Genomic DNA, 26,253 nt, shown 5'->3' with positions numbered 1-26,253 from the left:
TTGTACGCTTAGTCTTGACCTTAGTTTCTAACTCCCTTGATTGGGACCACCACTCTGTTTCAGTGCCCAGACAATCCAGTGCTTTATTAATGGTTCCTGTCTATCTGCTGCCAAGAGACTCCACACAAAGGTTGCACTTGCTGGTAAGGATCTCTGAATGGTGTGCATCCAGCTCCGAAGTAGTATCGCAGGCATGCTTCCAAGCCACCAAAGGAATAACGAGCCCCCTGAATGAAAGTTTAGCCGTTAGTGTGCCCAGCAATGTGATTTTATTTATAACCAGGAGACAGTATTGGAAAACGACATTGTTGGAACAATTCTACCTTCCAAACCGAAGAACACGTCCCGCAATTCATCCTGAAGGTGCAGGCTGTACCTTGCCAGGTATGCTTCACAGCCTACTCTAATCCACGTTATATTCACGGGGCACCCCAGAGCTTTGCAAACTACAGTTACAAAACAGCTCTTCAGCAAATCCATTTGATCATGTAGCATGGGTGCCTGAAGACGCAGCAACTCCAATGGGAGTGCCGCTGAACACATGCTAAGAGGTGCTGCATTTATAAACATTTGCAATTTTATTTTAAAAAAAACATCACAACCATTAACATTGTTACATTTAGTTTTCCTCCTCCTGGTTTTCCACAGTTTTACTGAGCATGCTCACAACAACAGTTTCTCATTGGTTTTTTTTAGTTAAACAACCACTTTTTTAAAAAAGGAAAAAAGAAAAAGAATAACTCGGCACACTACCATTTGACTCTGCTTTAATGTTTCTCCACAAATGGTGAAAAATACTAAGTACAGACAAGGAATAATCATAATGTTGTGGTCAACATTATAAATATGGAATTATAAATTTAAAACATTTTCTGGTTTAAAAAATAAATCTGGTAGTAAATGCAGTCCTGCAGGGGGAAGGGGGTCGGCTGCCTCTAGTAGGGCCTGTCTCTGCGCTCCTGGCGATGCTCTCCCCTGCAGGGAAAAGAGAGACGGGGTCAGGCTCAGTTCATATTTCTGGGAAGGCCTTTCAACAAGACCGCCTAATGAGAAGGGGGGACGGCAGTCAACCACTGCAGCCACCCTCCCTGCCCCTTTGCTCTAGCTTTGAACATCCTCCTTCCTTCTCCCCTTTCTGTAAGCAGCCCTAATATACTTGCTATGCTACTCCATTGCCTCGCCCCCCCCAGGCATACTTGTCCATTTTTCCTGGTCCTCCGCGTCTGCCGCCTCTGCCTCCCATTTGCTCCATAAGGGGTCCGGGTGGGCCCCCAGGTCCTCCTCGGCGGCCCCCTCCAAAGCCTCCTCGATCCATGCCCCGGCCACCTCTGAATCCACCTCGGTCTCCACCGCGGCCGCCTCGGAACATTCCTCCAGGGCCACCACGATCCATGAGGCCTCCTCGGCCTCCTCTCATGCCACCAGGGCCACCCCTGCCACGGTCACCACCTAATGCAGAAAAACAGCATCATTCATTCGAGCAAAGGGTCACCAGCAGGGTGGCAGCACCAGAGGCTGCGGAAAACCTGCCCCCAAAGTATAGCAGAACTGAATTAGAGGGTTGCAGGCAAATTGGAGCCAAAAGTAGTGAAGCAGGCCGGCAGCCAACCACCTTAAGAAACAGGACATCTCTGTTCCATCATCCCATGACAGGGAGCAGTGGCAATGGACACAGCTGAAAAATAAACGTCAAGAACCAGAACGCCCAACTTTTGTGTTTACTCCCTTTATACACAGCCTCCACAAGGAAGATCCAAGAGGGAGAATATTTCAGTCTGGTTTCCCACAGATCTCTTGTAGCACTTAATTGCTCCTAATAGAAGCAAGTGCAGAAGGAGTGGCTCCTGGGAAGCAAATTCTTCCTTTGGTTGGAACCGGTACTCAGAATGCCCTACACAAATTACCACCTGCGCTACAGACATTTGCAGAGCCTCTTGCACTATCCTCCTCCTGGCACCTCCAAGTTAGGCACCGAAAGTCCATTAACGACTTGTGAAAGTAACTGAACATGGACAGTGTCTGTGTTCTATGAGGGCAACTTGTAGGTCAAAACCCCTCAGGAGAGTTTAACAATATGGCTTGGCACACAGACCTACTGTTAAATGAGCCCAAGGACAGAGGAGTGCAACCGGCTTTGGGCATGGGCTTGAAGGTGATATAAAGGCATGATCAGGCAGGCCTTAACTACAGCGCAAGGGGACCAATTTGTGTAACTCTTCCCCAGTCACAAGATTTTGTGGCACAGCAGCACCTAGGCCACACTGAACCATACCCTGACATTTCAAGCAGCCATCTCTACTCTGCTTGTTCAAGTCCCTGCACGGGGCTTCCTTCTTCCAACAGAAGGACCCAGTAATTGCCACAATTAACACCCAGGGACCAAGGTATCAACAAAGAAACTGACAAAGGAGGACAAAACCCCCATACAGTGGGCTATCAGAACGCACCATTTGATGCCAGGGAATGCACAGATTTTGAGGAACTGCACCACCAACTGAATGCATGAAACTCTTGAACGGCACTCTCAATGGAACAATCCAAGACAAGACCTTGAGGCCTGTTTGCTACTCCAGTTAGCAAGAGTGTTCGGCAAGAGCCACAGTGACACTGTAGGGTGAATTCCAACTTGACCAAGGCAGACACCCTTCAAGATGTTCTAAATTCTTTTAAAATATCTTCAATGTTTTAAGTTATATGAGCTGCTCTGACAGTGTGAAAATGACAAACAAGTGATTAACAAGACGCTCTCTTTGAATCAGTGCACCAAGCTGCCCTGGATGAGTGAATGGGACTGGAGCCAGGCAAGAGGAGGTGATGCGGGAGGGGAAGGAAGAGGCTGTTCCTGCTTACAAATGTTTAATATGCTTCCAATCCCATCCCCAGATCCCCCTATACCACTGATGAAGGGGGATCATCACGTGCTTGGCCAGGCCAAATTATTTTTCCAACTGTGGTCATATGCAAGATGGCTGCACAGAATTAATATTGCTGGCCCTGAAGCCTGCCAATAATAAGGTTTGCCAATGCGAAGCTCCTGGCTTAGAGGCTCACTCCTAATGCTACTGCCATGTAAGTGTCACAAGTGGTCTTGGGGGGTTAAGGTAGGACAAAGGTCACACACATGGTCAGGCCCCTGATGAATGCAGGTTCCTGCCCCCGAAGGCAACCAGTTGGGGCTGCTCTCCCTTCACCTCTCATCAGCCGCACCTTCCCCAGTCAGTCACATGAGTGTAGACCTTGTTCAGGGGTGAGGAGGACACATCACAAAAACCTGGAGCCTGCCCTGAGAACAGCATCACATTTCACCAAATGTAAGCTGCTGTTACCCCACCCCCCAGTACAAATTCCTGAAAAAGAACATGTCCATGGTCAGTGCTTCCAATCATCAAAATTGGCAGACTCACCTGCCCAATTATTCTTCCAGAAGTGTATACACAAACAAAGGAAAAATATACCACCTGTGCAATTCCCTTACCACTATAATTTGTCCCGGATAAGAGCCCTCTAAGTGGCAGCGGTTTTCCAAGCAAGAATCCAGGACCTTGTGAACATCACATAAGCAGAGATCAGTGTCAAATATTCCAACTCCCACCCCAGATCACTGACAACAGGTACATACCTGGAGGGGGAAAAGGTGGGGGAAGGAAGCCTTCCGGTTTAGGAGCCTTGCACTGGTTGCATTCTGTTCTCCAGGCAAAATTCTGGTTTCCACAGCCCCTAGAAAGAACCAGCAGTCAGTGAAGATGCCAAGCAGGTGCCTGAGCTGCACACACAAAAGCCAACAAGGAAAAAAAGAGCAAAAGATAGACAGGAACAGTTCCACTGGAGACAAAAGCACGTCTGATTATGGGCAACCAAAAACTGAGCTTGTTCCACTTGCAGAGGTGGTACTATGAAGAAATCCTTCCCTGCTAGGAAACACTGGATGCCAAGGGCATCCAGTAATAAAAACTGCCTTTAAGTCTTGAGGGCATTCCAGGCAACTCCGGATGAACTGACAGAAGATGAAGGAATGGGACAATAGTGTCATGTTGGTGAGGGAGCAAGCTTGTTTGCTGCTGCTCCAGAGACTAGAACCAAGCGTAATGGGTTCAAGGTGAAGGAAAAGTGATTCCACCTAAACTTCAGGAAAAACTTCCTGACAGCAAGGGCTGTTCAACAGTTTGTGGCACTATCTCGGAGTGTGGTGGAGTTTTTAAAGAAAGGCTGGATGGCCATTTGACAAGAGTGCTTTCATTGTGTGTTCCTGCATTGCAGGGGGTTGGACTTGATGGCCGTTGGGGTCTCTTCCAACTCTTATGTAGCAGAGAGCTGGACTAGATGGACTTTGGTCTGATCCAGCTGGCTTGTTCTCATGATAGTGGGTCTGACAAGAGAAACTTTACAAAATGTGGCTACCTGGAGCCACTCTCTCACTGGAAATAAATACCTTTGAAGTATCATGGGGTTCTAATGAATATAAACACAAGGGAACTGCTTATCCAGTTATGCAGTCACCCGTGTACATGAGTTTAAGGCAGAAATTAAGTGCATGACATACGGATTGGGGCACTGCCAATCTCCTGCTCGGTGTTGGACATTTCCTCCGCCAGAAGGGTTTCCTCTTGATCCTCGTGGTCCTCTTGGTGCAAAACCACCTCCTCTGTCACCTCTGCCTCCCATGCGGCCCATTGGACCGCCAGGACCCCCTGGACCTGTACAAATGAGATTAGTTATTCCACTGACACCATAGAGGCCCCTGGCTGATAACCAGTCAATGTTTTCAGACAAAGGAATATCATGCCCAATTGTTACCTCCACGAAGAGGAGGAGGCATGCCACGTGGCTCACGAGGCGGCATCCCTCCTCTGAGGCTGTTTAGTGGCATCTTCTTTCGAGCAAGAGAGACTTTCAGTTTGCTCCCCTGGAATTCTTTACCTGGGAACACATAAGGCAAAAATATTAGAAACAAAATCTTCAACAGGGGGTAGGACCTATATGGCATCTATAACAGGCTCATCTTTGAGAAGGGAGAAACCGACTTCAGTGTTTAAAGGGTGAAGAGTCAACAAATTATTAAATATAGAACTGAAATCATCATCCCAATGCAAAAGTTTTTATCAGGGAAAGAGCAAAGATTCTGAGGACTCACACCCCAACTGTTGGCACCCAAGATTTCAGCTGGCATTGCCCACATACATTCAGCCGCAATCACATTCTCATTCTCTCTCTCTCTCACTCACACTGTAGTGTTTTTGTAGAATCATGCCCGCACTCCCTGCCCAAGACCACCCATACATATCTATGCTTGCTGCATAATTACATCGATGTGGCACAACTATGCCTTTAGGTGTTTCTGACCTCTGAACCCTTCATTATCTCAGCCTCAGTTTAGTACACTCACCATCAAGCCATTCTACAGCTGCTTTGGCTGTGGGTGGGTCCTCATAGCACACATTAGCATCTCCTTTTGGCTTTCCTGTATCTTTGTCAAGGTAGATTGTTATCATTGGCTGTCCATTTCTTTTATTCATCTGTGTGGAAAACAGAAACACAAGCAACGATGGGACTGAATTCTGACTTGTGGCAAACCAGTCACCCCTTCTGCTACACACTTCAAGGGGAATGAAGCTGCAAAACTAAACTTAAAGATTACAAAAACATTCAAAGATCAAGTTTATGGCAAGACAGAACTGAACTGCCTAAAAAATTCACATTCCTTATTGCTGGCTTGGAGAAGAGAAGAAGAGTTTTAGATTTATATCCCCACTTTCTCTCCTGCAGGAGACTCAAAGGGGCTTACAATCTCCTTGCCCTTCCCCCCTCACAACAAACACCCTGTGAGGTAGGTGGGGCTGAGAGAGCTCCAAGAAGCTGTGACTAGCCCAAGGTCACCCAGCAGGCATGTGTGGGAGTGTACAGGCTAATCTGAATTCCCCAGATAAGCCTCCACAGCTCAGGCAGCAGAGCTGGGAATCAAACCCGGTTCCTCCAGATTAGATACACGAGCTCTTAACCTCCTACGCCACTGCTGCTTACATGGTTTTCAAATGCCTGAATGGAATGTAGTGCTGGAATGGTGAAAAAAGCAAAGAATAGCTGGTAAATAAAAATACAAACAGCTGCTTCAATATATACCAGCTCCACCCAACAGGCTCCATCTTAAATAGACCACAGCTGACAAGTCAAGCCATCACTTACTTTAACAACGCCACATTGTTTGAAGAAATCCGTTAGATCCTCCAGGGTCACACTGTCAGTCAGCCCCTGAACATACACTGAACTGTTGTCAGCATCATCATCTAGGTCTAAAGGTGGGCCTGTGGGCATAAAATTGATCAACACAGTTGAGTTATCACAAGGATATCCTTATGAGCCAAACACTCTTACAGCTCTTGGACATCGTTCCCAGCTTTTTCCTTAAAGTAATCCAACAGGCTGCTTCCCCACCTTCCCAAAGGGTATTCTGTATTTCCATGAAAGGCCCCAGCTAGACTAAAATAATCACAAAGCTAATGGAAGCAGCTGCCCTGACACTGAGGATCTGTGTGTGTGTATGTGACTATGATACAATAGTGTCAAAAAGCATTAAGACCAAAAAAGCCCTTCTGTTGCAGCTTAGCTGTTTGCAACACACCACTATCAGTGAGAAAAGAAATGTTATTTTTCTTTTTTTGGTTTATTAGTCCTGGAAATTTTAAAAAACCTTGAAAAATACATCTGCCTCTGAATTCCATGTGGGCTCGGGAAACAACAGGCAGTGCAGAGCTGAGCCCGCATCACCTGCTGTCCTGGAGACAGAACACAAAGTTTAAAGCTGAGCTGGCCAGGTCAAGCTCAGCATTGAAGTGTGTGCTTGGCCTAGCTGGATACAGCAATGAACTGCACACACCACCTCCGATATCCAAGTGGACTTTGAAGAAAGAGCCTGCAGTTGAATGTTGGATCCAGTCAGGCTGATGTGATGGAGGAAAGGGTTTTTCCCTTTCTTTTTTAAGGCAGCAGGCCAAACTGCCCAAAAAATGCCACCTAAAAAAATGGGGAATTTTCCAAGATCCATTTTATTATTGCTGCTTTTTTTCCCAGGTAAAACTCCCCCCAAAATACTAACAAGATATTTTTTCTGGTTCAAGTTTACTGAGCACCCCATGCAAACAACAACACCTCCTATTCTAAAAAAAAACCACTCCTGGAAGCTGGAGACCTTTCTGAATAGTACCTTATACAACATTGGGAACTGCAGACAGATGTGAATATAGGCAAATTGCCCAACATTAACTTTAGGCAGTTTGACATGGTCCCTCTCCAGTGAAAATACCATTGTTTTGAAAAGCAGTATTTACTACAAGCAAGGAATCATTGAGGCAAGCAGGAGAATTGGCTGTAGTCCACTAAGGGGGTTGAGATGGACAGCCCTTTCTCACTGTTGTAGCAATTTACCTAAATCGAGATCTGGTCCTTCATCCATGTGTCCTGCCGCCCAGGAAAAAAAAATCACAGAAGGTATTGTTAGTGCATGCCTTGCAGGCTATGTTACCAACATACAACAGCTACCTATTTACAACCACCACTTGATGGCATATGTTAAAACTCAAATTGACCTGCACTGCAAAAAAACTTGCAATGCACACCCTTTATTTGTTGCTGGGATCAGCTTGCTACTGTTAGCAGCCTTTTAAACCATGACCTGGTATTACACTTGGTTAAAGGGGCTTTCTTGGGCCAATCAGTGCACGTTTTTCCAACGTTATGTTATAAAAGTCCGAAACCTCTTAAGTGGTTCCTTCCCCAAATTACAGAAGTAGTTTCTTTCAAAACTTCATCACCCTTTGTTCTGTAACCGCAGGTTAAACCTCATAGACCCCTAGGCATTGCCGGCAGTACCCATTAAAAGTCATGTTGCATTATGGCATTTTAACCACTTATGAAAATAAATATTTATGGCTTTTATTTTCTGGCTGCATTTTTTTTTAACACTATCCCATTGTAATGCTCAAAAACTTACCACCAGGCTTATTGAAGCCACCTCGCTCTCCAGCGCTGCTGGGGGGATAAACGAAGAAATGAAGGCCTTTCCCTTTAATAAGCCAGTACCGCTCGGAGCCTCTGGGGCTCACTGGGAAGAAGGGCACTGGCTAAACATATCCAAACAACGCATCTGTCTGTCTCTGTCTTTCTGTCTCTCATCTCGTCACTAGGCCTTTCTTCAGGGCAGCTTGTTCAAATCTCCTTTACACACATAACCTTTGTTTGCCTGGGTTTGGATACCCCACTCTGGCAGTTGGACACTTTTGTTGGTATTAACAATGCAATATCTTGCCATGGAAAAGAAAAACTAAGCCTTTTAAAAAAATTTATTGTAAAAGCATGATTGCCCACTAGTCAACTCCCTCCTCATCATGCATACACAAAGTTGCACCCTCAGCCTCTCGGAAAAGCAAACCAAGTCCTTGGAGAACCTTTAAACATTTAACAGTTTGGAAAAAAACAAGTAGAAAACAGCAAGCCCTAGAACACAATTCTGATTGACAGTCGCTAAATTTTTCCATCTAACTCCATACATTCAGGTCTCACTACTGGATTTAACAGTGTCTGTGAATGAAGAGCTTACAAAATACACCAGGGTTCATTCAAAGGTCTGAGAGTGAAGCTTTGTGGATGCAACACACACAAAAAACACCACAAAAATCGGTGCCTTGAAATTAAATGCAGGATGATGTCACAATGTTTTAAATTTATGGGGAAAACCCAAGTCGGATTAGCACTGGGGAATGTGTGAAAAATAAACTATTTGTACAGAATTACGAGGATGGAGAAGAACAGCAATCAATGAGCAAGTATTGCACCTTTAATCCGTAAAAGATTTACTGTACACAATTCCAAGCTGTTGCATGCAGCTTTGCTTCTTTCGTTAAAGTATATTTACCATTATATGTAATGTTTCCCTTTAACAGATGTTTACACTTTAATGTTACACAATTCTAAAGTTTACACCTCCCCTCTAGTTTCATTACCAAACATCAAGTACTATATGCAGTTACCAAAGTTACAGAAGATTTCCATTTATACAATGAACACATTTGGTTAAAAATATTCTATGTATATTTTTTCCTCTCCATATGGACACCGTGTCTAGTCCCACTTTTCATTATGCTGCCGGCTGAGTATTGAGTACGGGTACTTTTTAAGTACTGAAGTGTATACAAGGCTCTCACTTTGTAACCTGTAGCATATAAATGCGACAAAGCATGTTAAAAAGTTTCCATGTTTAACAGCCAGTGAAAATATAAAAAATATTGAGGCAATGAAAAAGGGCAATGTTAAGAACATTGGGCTCCTTACCTGTAGGAGAGAGACACTGAAATGCATCACCACACCATGATGAAAGGGCAAAGTTCCTCACCCTGCCCCCCCAATGACTAATCTACTGCCTCACATAACAACTTGGGCAGTAGAAAAACGGCAGCCCCATAACAAAATGAGAACTCCCCACCCCAGTTAACAATCTAGACAATTGGCATTCATTCTACAGGAGCAGTTTTACTTCTAAATATGAAAATAGTGTTCCCTGGATTGTAAAGAGCTAAAGATGGTTTAAAATAAAGAGATGTGATGATGATCATTTCAAGTGTCTATGTCTACTTTAAACAATTCTAGGAATACCTTGCAGATGAAATCTTTATACACAACTATGGAGCCCTTTTCCATTCAAGCCAATCTGAAAGGGTTACTCTTCGACATGTTATAAAAAGGCTTGGTCATTAACTGAACAGGTTTTAAAATAAAAGCAGTTGGACTTCAGCAAAGATTGCAAACCATCTGGACGCATTTAGTCAAACTATGCAGAGTAGCTCCTTAGCAAATTTGTTAGCTAAAATGTGTTTGTGAGGCAAGCAAGAACTACCAGTTTCACTGCAAATTATCTTTCTTTACCCACACCCCTTCAACTGTTTTATTAAGTGAACACTCTGCATAGTTTAAAGCTATGTTATTTAGATGGATGGAACACACACACAAAGACACACTTCATTTAGTCCCCTTGACCACACCTTAACAAACCAGTAAAAGATAACTGACCTTGACCAAACAGGCTTCCCAAACCAGATTCTGCCAGTTACAATGGCCAAAATGGTTTAGAACACCCACGAGCTCCAATAGGGAGCTGAGTTCAGCTTGACAGATCTTTTGGCACCTCACTTGTTTCTCTTCTGGGTCTAAAGCAACCTGCATACACACAGTGGTCACACTAGAGTGCTGGGCTTCAAGAGAGTAATACACCACCATCCATTCAGCCTTGACACTAGCTCAAAGAGCTATTGCCAAGAACAAACACCATTAGGACAAGAAAATTCCTTATAAAAGCAATAGACACCATTGTACATACCTGCAATATCAATGCCGAGTGAAAGGGGGAGGGGGAGCATGACAGGTGGACTTCTTTGGAAGGGGTGTGTGTGTGTTCAATCCAAAGACTGTTAAACCAACAGAGGACTTCCCCTCTGTTTAACCATGAAGGGAGCTGAAAGCTTTGCAATTTTCATACCCAGAACTCTGCTCTCCAAGCCCCAATCGACTGCAGGCAAAATACATCCTGCTCCTAGTTCCCTTTGCAAGGCACTTCCATGGATTAAGTAGCAGTGTATTCTACTTGCTATTAATAAGATATTCTCCATGGAGTAGTGATTTTGCATTTACATCTTTCAGCCCTTCTTTGCTCTGCATGTCCTATAGGGTAAAACCAAATTAGGTGAGAAGAAGAAAAGGTTTGCTCTTACCCCATTCCGCCGCCACGGCCGCCTCCTCCCCGCCCACCTCTGCTCACGCCTCCACGGTCAAAGCCGCCCACTCTGCCCCTGCCCCGGCTATCGGGGCCGCTCATGCTCCGGCTTTCTCCTGGGCCTGAAAAGCCTCCAGAATCCTGGCCATACACACCCATGCTGCTGGGATGGTCCTGACGGAATGAACCTGAGGAATCGCAAATGTGGCAACGTTAGGGAAGATGCACCTGTTGTTTTTCACCCTGCACACCTCTTCAGACCAAGTTCTAGCTCAGGGGTCTGCAACCTGTGGCTCTCCAGATGTTCATGGACTACAATTCCCATCAGCCCCTGCAGGCATGGCCAAGCCGGCAGGGGCTGATGGGAATTATAGTCCATGAACATCTGGAGAGCCACAGGTTGCAGACCCCTGTTCTAGCTCTATTTATATTAGCTGCCTTGAATTCCACAAGGCAGAAACGCTTCAACCAAATAAATACACTTCAACGTGCACCTGCTACCAATGGTCCATAGTAAAAACAAGTTATTAAGACCATCACAAGATATGCAAAATGTCTAGAACTGGAAACCACCTGCAAAGTAACCACTTCAGCTATCTTTACATTCCTATACTTTGCTATGCCCACGGCTCTTCCTACAGATCAACCTGTTTAATACTATGACTAAGTTCAAACAATGGCACAAGCAGGCATCTTTTTATTTCCCCCCTCCCACAGTACCCTTCCCCCGAGGACTAAGTATTCCGGCAGACCAAACTTGAAGGTTATTTGTAAAATGCCTAGTTAGACACTACACAAAATTATAAATGGAAGGGTAAGGCTGGCAATTCAGCGGGACAAGCAGGGAAAAAAACAAAAATGCAAAAATTAAACACAGGCTAGCAGAAGTATGTGATCTTAATCACAAAAATACTGCAGGTTTTACCTGGAAGTACTACTTTGCGAAAGGGCCCGTTATGTACAGATTTAGAGGTTCTACCGGGCTCACTGTTAATACAAAGGACTGTTACAACTCACTTTGTTGCCCATAGCTGCTGCTCTGTTGGCTGTACTGGCTTGGAGCCTGGCTGTAGGATCCAGTTGGAGGTGGGTAACTTGTGGGGGGCTGCTGCCCGTAGCTACTTTGCTGCCCATAGGTGCTTTGTTGACCATAGGTGCTTTGTTGACCATAGCTGCTCTGCTGGGAGTAAGAGCTCTGATCGTAACTACTTGGCTGTGATGAGGAATAGCTGAAAAGACATTTCAAAGAATGAGGAAACAGCTCTCAATGAAACAAGAGACAGTTAAAACCATTTCAGCACGGGCAGGCACAAAACCTAAGTTGTTACCTAGGCTGATGAGACAACACAACACAGAAAACCAATTCATTAGCACCAGAGATTACACCATACAGAGATTACACCATACTGCCTTCATGAATCAACACAGAGCTTCAGAAAGAAAATCATTCCTCTGGTATGGCTACTGCAGTTGTTCAAACCGTGTGAAGAACTATTAATTGCTGGCTATACAAAGCAATGATCTTTTATGCGATCGTTTCAGTACCACAAACGGTATTGTTTGTATTTCAACATGGGATTTTGGGATTTTTTAACCAGTCTATTAACACAGCTATTTACCTCCAAGTTTTCCATATTGCTGAACATTTCTAAATACCTTATGATACCTTCCCACTTTGCTGCATTCGTCTAGTAACCAATTCCTTTATAACTTGGTTTCCCTTAATCTCAGCAAGCCTGAAGGCAGAAAAATGAGTGCTGAAGTATATCAGCTGACTGTAGCAGGCAACAGCTCTTTTTCACATCCAGAAGCCAAACTGTATCACACACTATAAGCCCTGAGACCCACTCCCTGAAAACCTCTCCACTGTCTGAGGTAAGAAACAAGGGGGGGGGGGGTGTCCAGAAGAGAGCATCATGGATACCAATAGATACTAAAAACAACTACAACTGATTAGCCTCCATACTGCCAAAGGGATATTAGATGTAAAAGAAGTTGGGTCATTTCTAATCAAGACTGTAAGCATCATCTGCATTTGACATAATGCTGGCCTACCGTATAAACTTGTGTATAAGCTGACTCGTGTATAAGCCGAGGCACCTAATTTTACTACCAAAACCTGGGGAAAGGTATTGACTCGCATTATAAGCCAAAGGTGGGAAGCAGGGCAGAGGGAGCTCCATATTTTGGGCAGTGACTCCCCTGATGTAATGGCCCAAATAAGGAGCTCCTCACCCTCCCTGGCTGGGTTTGAGGAAGCCCGGAGCAGCCAGGGAGGTGAGAGGGGCTCCTTATTTGGGCAATGACATCAGGGGAGTCACTGCCCAAATAAGGAGGCTCCCTGAGGCAGGTTTGAGAAGAGGAGGTGGAGGAGCTCCTTGCTTGGGCAGTGACATCAGGGGGAGTCACTGCCCAAATAAAAAGCTCCCTCTGCCTCCCGGGTTTGAGGAAGCCCAGCCAGCCAGGGTTCCCCTTCACCCTCCAAGGAGGGCAGCAACAAGTGGCTGCAGGGAGGTCGTCCCGGCCACGCCCCCAGCCTCGGCAGAGGCCTGAAGAGCTGGCTGGTAAGCAGGACTCGTGTATAAGCCGAGGGGGCATTTTTCAACCTTAAAACAGGGCTGAAAAATTCGGCTTATACGCGAGTATATATGGTATATCCTTTTCCACAAAGGAGCAGTGACCAATATTATATGTGGACAAAGTGAGAATTTAGGAAGACTTACCTGGTGGGAGGATAGGATGGTGGTGCAGTAACTGGCTGCATGGGATAACTGCCGGGCACCTGGTAACTGTAGTTACTCTGTCCATATCCTAGACTGGGTTGGCTGTAGCCTGTTGTGCTCGATTGAGGCTGGCTAGTCTCAGCAGGCTTACTGCCATCCTGGGGTCTAAAAATTAAAATTCAGGATTGAGACCACATCTTATACCAAGACTGGACATTCTGTTTATAGGTCTACCACAGTTTCACTTGCAGGTAGAATGTATGTCCCAAGTAGTAATCAAGTGCACATCAGGATTAGCTTTATAAATTATATAAAATCCATTAAGATTGTTTTGTAACAGTCAACACCCTGACTGCTAGTGAGCGACAAGGTAAAATTTTATCACCCTCTGAAATGCCTGTCTTAAGTGTCATTTAAATGACTTGATAAATCATAACACTAACAGTAAAACACAACACAATTTATTCACATTTATAACCTCCAGATAACTCAGGAATGGAAACTCATTTTAAATTAGATGTCCTGAGTGGGAGGGTTAGGCTGAGAGTGACTTCCTCAAAGCCACCCAGTGAGTGTCAAGGCACAGACAGATTATGCACTCACTATCTTCATCTAGTAAACCACACTGGCTCTCAGTTATTTCCTAGTTCTCTTTTTATATAGTATTAAGATATTCCAAAGGTTCAGCAATTCTAAACTGAGCCCTTCTGTACCTAGCAACATCTAATCTAGAGTATGATTCATCTAGAGTAATGCTCTTTTAACAATTTTTATAGGCAGATATAGGAAGTTAACAGGAAATGTCCCTACTGGCTGCAGTGCTTTAATTCTGTACCAATCATGTCAATCTAGAATTGTATGATGCACAGTAAAGAACCATTTTCCCACACTGCACTTAATAAAACTTCATATGTGGTTTATTACATCAATGCAATATTATGAGATGGAAGGCATTAAACTCCTTCATGAGAAAGCAGGTGGAATAGCAAAGCAGAAATAAAATAGAGGGGAACAAACTCAGAGAGGCATGTAATTGTTGGGAGATATATTTATCTCCCCGTGAGTAAAAACTTAATTGATGTTTGTTTATATGGTACCTTGCAGCTGTAGATGTTGCTGGCTGCTGTCCATAAGTGGGGTAGGCAGGTTGGGTCCCATAAGCAGATGGAGCAGCGTAAGATGCCTGGGTGGTAGTAACTGTGGCTGTGGTTGCATCATATGCAGCAGTTCCATACCCTTGGACAGGCTGACTGTAAGCTTGGGGGGCAGTTGGGGCAGTATAGCCTGGAAGACAGATAATAAATATACTTACATACTAGTACTTCTCTATACGCACAGATCAGATAAGATCCCCAATGGAACCTCCCCTCTGAAGTCAAGTAAGCCTGGAAACAAAGTATTTATGCTTTGGGTAGAAGGGGCAGCATCTTCCCTACTTTCAGTAAAAACAAAAATATCTAGCACAATTAATCAGAGAGATAACAGAGCCTCTAACTCCAAAGCAGAGCTATTTCAAAATGCTAACAAGACTCTTCCAAACTAGAAACCATGTAATGATAATCAGCCATTGCTGACACAGCAAGACTGGAGTCCTAGCAAACTGCAACCACCCAAAAACATATGGTTCCCAGGATGCCACATCCTCCACTTTTGCTGCACTGGAACAGTTTTAGCCAGTGCACAACACAATTTTCAATTATCTTACTAAATAGCACAGTGACTGAATTTTCAGCAGTTTGGCTTCGAACACAAAGTCGTAAAGTGTCCTTTGCCATTTTAAATGGAATTTCTGATTCATACTACTGGGCTCTATCAAACTGGGGTGGGCATGGGTTATTAATGAGCCAGTCCTCACCACGAGTTTAACAAAACACCCTTTCAAGTACTAAGAAAGCCAGAATTTGGCACAAGCATATCTTTGGTGCAACTGCATTCAAATTATGTATCACTTTAAAATGCATGCATGCAGGCGCAACAATCCAACTAAAACTGGCATGACTGCAGCCTAATGAAGTCCTTGCTATGTGGGTGGCAGCAGAACTATTGCAGGAGTAATGCAAAGACAACAATATCGTCTCTAAAAGACACTTTAGCCATTAAAACAGAAATGGGCACTTCCCTGCTTCTCTGAGAAGACCAACATGGAAGATGAAAAATCATATTATCAGAACCCCCACCCACAGTTCTCAGGTAAGGGCTGTAACATAGTCCTCATTAAAAGCACACTTAAAGCTGACTACCACTACATTATTGTGCAAAAACTATTCAAATCACAGTACTGTAAGCTACTGTCCCAAAGTAACTTCTTTGCTGAGGTGTGGTTTTAACCAGAGAACAAGTACAAAAAACATGGACTAGAAAATTCTAGAGGGGCCATTCATGCTGAGGGTAAAGATTTATGCAACACCGAACTCCAGAGAGAATTCTGACAAGATTACACAGAAAATTAAAAGATAAGCAACTGAAACAATTTCACCCACAAGACCCACCTCTATATGAAAACACTCTACTGAACATTTCTGTAAAGTAAATATCTTGAAAGGTTTACCCCAACTTCCAATATTATTTATATACAACATTAATATAATTCTTTAACCCACAATACATAAAACAAAGGTATAAATACTAAGAAAACTGAAACTATTAAATAAAATAGTTGCAAACACAAATGAAAAAAATTGAGCATGCATTAACTATCTAACTGCAATTTACTGTGATGTATTATAATGTTGCATACATTAATGATGTTTATAATGTTTTTTTCACCAAACAATTACCAATATTCTCAATATTAAAGAGATGATGCTAGAAGTGTTTATACCCTAAAAATGCTATAAGTAATTTGGCAAAAAAGGTTAAAATACAAACTATCCACATTGTGGAAAACACAAACAAAAAGGTTTATGACGTCTGAACTTAGAAACAGTGGCTGAAATACCAAGAACCACCATTCCCATACACCTGGGGGGGGGGGGGGGGGGGAGAGAGCTATCTCATATGCACCTAGCAGCAGGAAAAAGGACAAAAAATGCACTGTTTTTTAATATCCCAAAACGTGGATCTCAAAATTATCCTTCACAAATACTTGTCTTTCTAATGAAGCCTAAAATGTTCATATCCTTGCAATATATATTCTGCATTAAACATGGGTATCAAGCTTTATAGTACCACGGCAAAGGAAAGTGTGTCTCTGGACAAAGCTAAACCACTTCCCAACATTAAATAGTTTCCCACTAAATATCTCCATACTGGGTCCAAGACAAATGTTTTCCCAAATACTTTCACCCAGGGCTTTCATTCTCTGTGCATAAATTAAGGACTCTGGCACCTTTTGTTAGCAATTTAATTATTAAAAAAGGTAAACCACCTGTTTGAATCTTTTTAGAAAACGCAAGGTATTTCTTCGAAATATTTCACAGTTATCTTCGTGAACATTTAACCATCTTTCCTCCAGGCATACAAAAAAAGAGTCTGCACTGTGCCTGAGAATTTAGAAATCCCACTTCCTTATTCCTACATTATGTCTAGCAAGCATCCTTCCTTATGCAAATACAGCAGTAGACCATCAGGCCTATCCATCTCCACTTATTTGACAATATTCAGCCCTCTATTCACTTCGTCCCCTACTTTGGTTGACTTAGTGGGGGTGGGAAGGCACAATATTCTAAGAATCAAAGCCAACAGATATTCTATGCAGTAAATATCAGGAATTGTTTTGAAGGCACGATGCGGTCAAGACATCTCCCTGAATATTCTTCACATTCATCTCAGAACAAATTCCATTTCAGAGAACAGCCTTAGCAGGACTGAGGGTTTTTAAAAACTAAGCCTATTCAACTGCCTATATAAAATTAATAATAATAATAATAATAATAATAATAATAATAATAATAATAATAATAATAATAATAATAATAATAATTTTTGAAGACAAAAAAGTAAAGTAGTTTAAAATAATTATGTGATGGTGCAAGTTTCTGACTTAGTCCAAACTACCTCAGCCAATTCCATTTTTTTTTCAAAAAGTGCATGATCTCCTATACAGAAGTACTGGTATTAAGTACGAACGAACAGATGTGCTGTTTCAAACAGTAGCTGGATGTTATTAGCCAAAAATGTTCTGGCATGCATATTTAATTCAAACCATAGGGTCAAGTGGTGACTGCGCATCTTCAAAGTCTGGCTTTTTGTAGACATTAAAATGTTAGGATAAACAAAACTCCAATTTCAACAGCACAAGCAAAATAATTTACAGAACATTTATAATGACACTGAAATAGATGTCTGGAAGAGGAACCAACCACATGGAACATGCAGAAATGGTAGCAAGTGCTGAACATGTCTACTTATGCTGTTCACCCTTTAGGAAACTGCAAAGACCAGCAAGCTCGGTTAGGTTGAAAATCTTGGTCCACAATTGTCATTTTGATGGCACGAGTTATACTCATACGTATTCATAAAGAGGTCACGAATTGCATTCTTTACAAAGACAGCAAAACTGAATGGGCCTGCACAGAACACTATTACAAGATCTGCTACTAAAATAAAAACACCTAAAGGGTTAACATCATAAATTTAGACAGGAGGAACAGCATTTCCCATGCAAAAGTGAGCAGGATATTCAAACCTGTACTGGTCCCTTCTACTGTGGAAAGCACAAGACAAGAAGTAGAGGGCATTCCATCAAAACAGGCAAGCAATCCTCTGAACCACGCTATTCCTCAAGCAGTAGAAATATTTAGAAAACCACAGTACTTGCACAAAAGATAGCAGTACTCCATTCCCATTAGTCCAACTTCAGTATTTTGCCAGCAATGCGTCAATCTGCATGTGACTCCTCTTGCAACATTATTTACATTAAAGTGACATTTCCTTTCTAGCATAACTTTCCCACCCTTTCAAGAGTTTCACCTCCCCTACAATGAAATGGAACACAGGTTGTAAGGCAGGAAGCACAAACATACCAGTTGGAGGCTGCCCATAAGAACTTGCATATGCAGTCTGTCCATAAGTCGCAGTTGTCTGAGCCTGGGTGTAGCTGACATCAGTAGGCTGCCCATAAGTCCCATAACTTTGCTGCCCATAGGCCTGCCAGAAAGGAAAAGGATTTACTTGCTATTTCACACAAAACATTTTCAATGACAAACATCAAACCAAAAAGTCTGCAAGCACACGTAACAGGAAAGACATTGAGAAAATCCATTTCTATTTCACCTTGTCCAGGCAGATAGGTCAACAGCCCCATGAAAATACAAAGCCCCAGAAAGAACTACAAAACAGGTATATAGCATGAAGCCCGGCAAAAACTGAAAGTGCTCTTGGCCGACCCAATTCACTCTGTTTTGTCATTTACCAGCTGTACTGATCAACACCAAGTCATGTCATGCAAAAAAAGGCAAGAGTTGCATGCCAGGCACTGAATGTAAATGTAATAAAAAGACAATCTAGCCAGAGGTAACCTAGTTAGAGCTTAACAAACAAGCAAGCTGTAGTCCTTCAGTGGTTATAGGCTGCTCAACTTTAACTTCCCCAAAAACAAAATATTCTGGCTTTACAATAGTGTGTATCTTCTAAGGTATATAATTTATGCAGTGAAGTCTCTGTATGTTTTAATTTCCCATTTTGCATGGAAATGAGCATGCTGCAACTGGAAACAGATGTGACAGCAGTTACAGCAGCAGGGTGTTGTACTTCCAAAGATGAACAGTATGATGACTGTCACCGCTTTGCTTTGTTTCCCCCAAAGGACAGCCTTGAGGGCACCAAACCTTCCCCCTTTTAAAGATAGAAGAGCCAAGAGTGACAGCAATACCAGAGCAGCAACCTCAAGACTACAAAATACCATTTTTCAGAATGGCTACAAAAATGTACTTTTAAGCAGTTTTAATAATCCACATAATAAAATATTTTAGATTTGCAGGGACATTTTTAAAAATTTTAGATAGCAGTTTATGTTGCTTTCATGATGGAAACCGTGGACTGTTATATTTTACCTGGGTGGTCTGTGCATATCCTTGAGTTGGCTGAGCTGCATAGGCAGTGTAGCTGTAAAAAGAATACAAGAACTGTGAAGATGCAGAATGAATACAATGATGAAGATTTGCTTTCCAGACAGTGAAAACAAACAAAAAACCGTCTGTATCACGCACTCATAATTACATATCTACTGTGTCCTTAAAATGGGTATTACATTACAAGAAGCCTAAAGGTTTTCTTGTGGAACATGCTTTCATCCTCATAGAAGCCAACTTACCCCTGCTGGGCTGCTGCTGCTTGGCTGTAGGTACTATAATCTGTGGGTGATAAAACAGAAAAACCAAGCATAAGAGATTGGGGACGGGCGGGGAACACCAGTCAATATTTCCAAATGAGCTCAAAATCTTCTACACCCACCTTCTATTTTTCAACTGAAAAGCACCCCCCCATATTTGAAAATCTGTGTTATTTTTCAACAATAGAAGATGGACCAGGACCAATTAAAAATACCATTACCATAAAACTGAATTAAATCACAGAATCTTTAATCAAAGTATGAATATTAAAAACTGCATAAAAATCCATCCACCTTAGTTACACATATACTTTTCCCCAATGCAATTCTTTTTAACATGTATATGCATGAGGACGTTACACATTTACAAGCATCTTTCCTATGACCAGAAACGGTTGTTAATAAAATATATGTACACTAAATGGGTTTCAGCCATGAGGCCTTCTTCAGTGGTTTAAGTTTGTACAATGCATGCAATACAATGTATTTGTTAAAATTACAACATGCCTGACAAAAGCACTGGACATCCTGGGGGAAAAATAGACTGTGTGATTACTTTATAAAAATCAAAAGCAAAATATAGTTCTTTAGGTTATTAATTAAAAATAATTACACCTACCAGATATTAAAAAAACCTTTTACACTGAATGGGTATCTGTTGTTATAATTACCTATTAATTAGGTAATTCACATCCTTATATATAAATGTAATTCTACCAAAAATTCTACAAAATATTTATATATATGCAATTAAAGTGGATTTTTATGGACAGCTTTTAATATTCACAATATCATTAGGGAATTATTATAATTTTAGCTTTTTTGGAAATGACCTTTTTTAAACTTCTTTGTTTACCTGGTTTCTTTTCCCTCACCCCAATTCCTTTTTGCTAAACAATGTGACACAACCATAAAAATTATTTTTCAAGGCAAATATGTTTAATAGCACTCTAATCCTAGGTGTTGAGCTTTAAATTCCAAGAATTGCCAAAACTATTCTACACTCCCAACTCTGCTCAAAATGATACTACTGATTTTTCAACATTGAAGTTCAAAACTGGCACAGGAAAGACACAAAGGCACCAAAAGACAACACTAACTCATTTTCAAAAAACAAGAAGCTAGGAACTATTTAACCATGACCCCTTGCTAAACCATTTATTGAAATCCAAGGACACAGTGATGAGTGAGCAAATGTATTTTTCCATTTCTCAGTGAAAAATTGCCCAGCCAGTTTCTACTTTATTCTGTCGCCAACTGCAGAGACAGAGTTAATTATTTCTGTGTTGACAAAGCTCTAAGACAAACATTTTGATGTGTTTTCTTCTGGAAATGCTCTCCTGCAGAGATCCATTCTTTACCACATAGCTAAGACCTTGTACAAACTACACCTCTGAAAACCACTGCTATATCTATTGGGCTGAATCAAACCGATTGACTATTTGAATCTCAGGACAGAGAATAAATGCTTGAATGGAGGAAAAATGTTTATTGTTTTTAACGAAGCGGTTACACCAAGTTCGTCAAATATGAATTTCTGTTTATGCTTGTCGGTCATGCTTGGAACAACTTTTACCATTGAGAACTGTCAGTTCTGTACTACACAATTATAAACTGTTTGGGATTCAGTTAAGATTAACAAGACAGCACTTCAGCATATGACAGTGGCCCGCTTCTTAGAAAACCACTCCCTTTATTAAAGAAGTCTGGGGTTCTACTGATTAATTAGGAACAACCAATATAGTAATAAAAGCACGGAAGTCAAAAACTGCATTATGTCTGACTTGTTCTATTCGTCACTGGAGGTCTCGAAATTACACAGTTATTATCAAGTTGTCCATTTTACAATTATTGCACAACTGACCTATGGCACAGTCACATGCCAGAGGGTGCAATTTCCACCAACTTGAGCCAAGCATTGTGTGCAGTTTTCTAATGTGCTAGTTAACTGTTCAATGAGGCACCCGGCATGTTTAACTATGTTCTAATCCACTAGTATGTTTAACACAGAGACCATTTGTATAAGTGAGTCATAGGGCACCTTGATGAAGTATAATTGAATGAAATGGAATTACTTGGAAGTAAACAAGCTTAGGACATTTGCAAGGTGATCTTAATTGTAACCAGACTTTCACTTCAATATGAGAATGTTAGTTCCTCTATAATGTCTGCCTTTAGTTGCCACAAATTAAACAGAACTGAATTGGTTCATCTGGAACAAGCACCCCACAGCTCACATAAAATCAGCATCACATATATTCCCGTCTTTCCTGCCAACCATGCAGTTTAGAAATATTTGCACCCTTCCCCTAAAGGCCTAATCCAGGCCTGCCCAAATGGTGCCTATCAAGTCTTTTTAGGAAGTGGCCAAAGCCATGTAGGGCTTCTGTCCAGCAAAGTTTCTGATTGACTGGGCAAAATTTTTTCATGTTGCTTTGGCAGCAGTTGCCAACACAGCACAAGGATGTGTACTGTTTTACTGAAGTTAGACTGTGGCGGCCATTTTATTGTTGCACCTCCCCACAAATGCTACGTCAGAATTCAAAATGTGACCCCAGCCTAATCCATGCTTCCACAAAATGATCTACGTGACATGATTCCCCCCCCCACATCAGTTTTTCAGCTTATCCTCCAAGAAAGTCTCCTATCCTACATAACATTAGCAATCTTCAGTAAATATACACACAGAATGTATTTTGAACACTGTGACTCAACAGAGAATGATTGTTCAACAATAAAAACAAAACACCATGTCTATCTAGTGCAGGATATGTCAGGGGGCCTTTAAGGGACTGAAGTGTATTTGTGAGTGCAATAAAGGAGATGTCCACTTTCTGGTCAAGTGTTGCACGACAAAGGTCTCTCAAGCCAGCATGGTGTAGTGGGTAACAGCAGTGGACTCTAATCTGGAGAACCGGGTTTAGTTCCCCACTTCTCCACATGAGCAGCAGACTTCATCTGTTTCCTGTTTCTATACAGGCAGCCTGCTGGGTGACCTTGGGCTAGTCACAGTTCTTTGGAACTGTCTCAGCCCAAGGTGTCTGTTGTGGGGACAGGAAGGTAAAGGAGTTTGTAACCCCCTTTGTAAGTCTCCTTACAGGAGAGAAGGGGGGATACATATTTTATGCTCTTCTTTTAGGCAATACAGCAGTTAATATGCAAACATTTCAGATAAGAAGAGTTTGGATTTATACCCCACCTTTCTCTCCTGTAAGGAGACTCAAGGTGGCTTATAAGCTCCTTTCCCTTCCTCTCCCCACAACAGACAATTTGTGAGGTAGGTGGGGTTGAGAGAGCTCCGAAGAACTGTGATTAGCCCAAGGTCACCCAACAGAAATGTAGAAGTGCTGAAACACATCTGGTTCACCAGATAAGCCTCTGCCACTCAGGTGGAGGAGCGGGGAATCAAACCCAGTTCTCCAGATTAGAATCCACCTGCTCTTAAGCACTACACCAGGCTGGCTCTCATCTCCTATTCCACTGACATACCCTATTTAGCCAAAGCTACTTGGACGCACACGGATTCCCATCCACCTTTTGGTTTCTTCATCTTGCTGATCTGCTGTGTTGCATAACGTTTCATAACCAATGCGTCTATTACAATAAACATTACCAACGCTGAACAATTAAGACCTCTCTAAAGAAAGGTATATTGCGGCATCCGCACACAGTTATCCGTAAATTTCAAAAGGGGAGGAGAAACGAAAGAAAACACGTGCTTGACTTCGCCGCCAAGATCAATGGGGGCCTTTAGCACGCGGGCCACACATTGAGGCCGGGAAAAAGGTAACTGCGAATGGCGGCCTCCCACCATTGTAGCGCGGTAACCTTTATGATGATTAAGACTCACAAGGGGCCCCATCCAGCCCATTTTGGAGAGATTTCGAAACTTTTTTTTTTAAAGTCACATCTATTTTATTTAGCTCTTTCCTCTACAACCACATGGAAATAATGTGCGTCCAGGAAAACGAGCGGCGCGCACACACTTCACCCCCCACCCCCGCGCCCCAATTGATATTCTTAAAATGGGGGGTGGTGTCCCTTTGCGCTCTTTCTACGCCGCCTTTATGGGGAAAAGACAACACGGTCGTTGGATAAGAAAAATACATTGTTAAAAAAATGCCACGCGGGGACGCGAACCCACAGCCAGCAAATACATTGAGGGGAAATGAATAAGCTGTGATAACAAAGGAGGGCGGTGTGGGCGCCACCGCGAGGCCTCGGTTACGCGGCTCACGGGGGCGGGCGGCTCTGCAGGCCGCGGGCTTCCCGCCGCCTCGACCCCGCGAGGCCTTCAACGGCCGCCCGCCAACGACCTCCCGACGGGCTCCGTCTTTCTCCCTTCCCCGCCCTGGAAAGTATTTAGGGGCTCGCTATCGCTTTTCCCCTCCACCCCGGGAGGCTCATTGTGGCCCCACCACATCCCCGCGCCTCCCGGCCCGGCTTCGCCTCACCCGTCGACGCCATTTTCTCTCCCTCGCCACCGCCTCCTTCTTCCTCCTGCTCTTCAACGTCCTCCCGGTCTTTCTGCCGCCCGGCTCTGCGCATGCGCACAGCTTTCCCAGCTCGGTGCTGACCACTGTCGAAGTAGTAGGGGGTGACCGCAAATCCTTCTTGCTTCTTTTTTTAATTATCCTGCCCTTTGGGCCATTCCCTAAAAAGCACGGCATTGACAAAGAAAAGAAAAAAGCAAAGATGGGGGGAAAGAGCGCGAAGCGCCACCGGTTCTTTATAGAATAGGACGTGCCTTCACCACACCCCTGCCTTGCTGAGAGAATGGTTCTGGCCGAGGCACTTAGGGGTCCTCTGACAAGAAACTAGCAGTTTGAGAAACGTCCAATGTGTTGTTTTAAGGGACAGAAGACGAAGGTGACGGTTTAGTCGTGAGAGCGGCTTTATTTCATTTTTTTATTTCTACTCAGAAAGTTAATTGGGAGTTACTGCACTGCACATCATAAACGAGCCTCCCTTAGTATCTCAAAATGTTCTTATACTGCAAGCCTTGGATAATACACAACAAACACAAATTTAATGAATTGCTAAATTTTAATCAATTAGCTAAATGTTCTTCAATTGCTCCGGGATTCTGAGAAAGAACGGAAAAGACCTGCATGCAGTCCTGAACATACCCTACTAAAACTATGGGTTTCAGTGGATTAGAAGGGGGCAACTGGAGGACAACACAGCACTGCTCCAGGGCTACAAACACAGCAAGAATAAACAAAACAGCCCAGCCCTTTAAAAAAAGTCCTTCTGGGTTTAGTGACTCTCAATTAAAAAGCATGAAGTTTGCCCATCCAATCCTGTTTCACTTCTAAGCATGAAAAAACACGTGTCCTTGGGAAGATAATTCACTGCCTTCACTAATCAGAAACACACTGGGATTGGGGAAGCTTGCCGGGGCCCAGCTTTCTGTTTGGGGGAGTGGGGAGGATGAAATGGGGAGGCTTGGGCTGGGCAGGCATTGCGATAAAGGAGAAATGTGTTTTCTACTAGGAATGAGGAGATGAGTCATAAGGGAGGATGCTTGTGGCAGGATAAGATAAGACCACAAGATGACTAGACTGAAAGGCAAGGTTTGTATCAGATGGTACGTATTCAGCATGCTTAATTGGCTAATGCATATTAACTTCTCCTCCTGCTCTGGTGACAAACTGTATTATAATGAACATACAGGAAGAATATGGGAGGGGGCCACATATTAAGGAGGAACATGTAAATAGGCGGACCGGAAAGGTGTGACTCTAAATACCCTTAGCCAATGGAGGAACAGAGAGGGTGTGGCGAATTCGGGAGAAGGGAATACATGTGAGTGGATATACTGTTTCGGGGGAGTCTACCCATGTGGGGATGGCTCCCCTTTCTTTGCAAATAAAGCTACTTAACACTCTCTTCTGTTGGCTTGATATTTGGTAAAGCGGTGGGGCAGTGGATGGCAACTGGTGCTGCCCTGCCAGCTCAGCTTGCTGTTCGGGGGCTGGGAGAGGGTGGGCATGGAGTGGGGAGGCTTGGATCTGGCCAGCAGGGCAGCAGATGGCAACCCACCAATGACACACAGGGCCCGATTTACTCTGTGGGGGGTGGGAGACGGAAAGCAGGGGAATGGGGAGCAGGGGGAAGGCCAGTTTGCTCCTCAGTAACCGGGAAGGCAGTTGGAATGTGAGGGACTTACTTCTAACCCTCAGGCAATCATGTATTAGGATTTATGAAATGTACACGCCTATATAATAGATCAGTGAATGTGCACCTGTGTGGCATTCTGAAGCTCTCCAGTTCAATCTTGGAATCTTTTGTTAGATCTAAAAATGTCTGCAAAAGATTATCCTCTGCCGGAAGCTCTGGGGGGCCTGCTGCCAGTCAGTTTGGGAGGCCTACAGTCAAATAAGTCAGATTCATACCCATGATGTTAGCTGCAGATGTTTTGGTGGCTGTGAATCCATAGGGTTGTCATAAGTTCAAAACAACTTGGTTGCACACTGTTGTAGGTGGGAGCTCACAGACAG

General features: G+C 43.1%; 1 protein-coding gene across 4 annotated transcripts; it reads right to left on the bottom strand.

The window, feature by feature from the left end:
- Nucleotides 1–250: 250 nt before the first annotated feature.
- Nucleotides 251–24,334, bottom strand: EWSR1 (EWS RNA binding protein 1). Of its 4 annotated transcripts, none has more exons than XM_048513901.1 (18): nt 24,205–24,334; nt 19,733–19,772; nt 19,473–19,524; nt 18,444–18,567; nt 14,577–14,763; nt 13,480–13,644; nt 11,774–11,985; nt 10,755–10,944; nt 7,985–8,022; nt 7,420–7,452; nt 6,181–6,299; nt 5,384–5,513; nt 4,795–4,917; nt 4,541–4,694; nt 3,620–3,717; nt 3,476–3,541; nt 1,197–1,449; nt 251–975 (listed from the first exon to the last, which is right to left on the bottom strand). In XM_048513901.1, exons 1-18 carry the CDS (start codon nt 24,296–24,298, stop codon nt 936–938), a joined length of 2,118 nt encoding a protein of 705 aa, XP_048369858.1. In that variant the 5' UTR covers nt 24,299–24,334; the 3' UTR covers nt 251–935. The 4 variants fall into 4 exon arrangements, with proteins under 4 accessions (XP_048369858.1, XP_048369859.1, XP_048369860.1 ...); XM_048513902.1 differs by having other exon boundaries at nt 7,985–8,019; nt 24,205–24,333; XM_048513903.1 differs by lacking the exon at nt 3,476–3,541 and having other exon boundaries at nt 24,205–24,332.
- Between the last annotated feature and the right edge of the window lie 1,919 nt (nt 24,335–26,253).

Source organism: Sphaerodactylus townsendi, linkage group LG13 (assembly GCF_021028975.2).
Source record: "Sphaerodactylus townsendi isolate TG3544 linkage group LG13, MPM_Stown_v2.3, whole genome shotgun sequence".
Taxonomy (NCBI): domain Eukaryota; kingdom Metazoa; phylum Chordata; class Lepidosauria; order Squamata; family Sphaerodactylidae; genus Sphaerodactylus; species Sphaerodactylus townsendi.
Note: the sequence above shows the minus strand (reverse complement) of the source record. Positions and strands in the feature narration are given on the sequence as shown.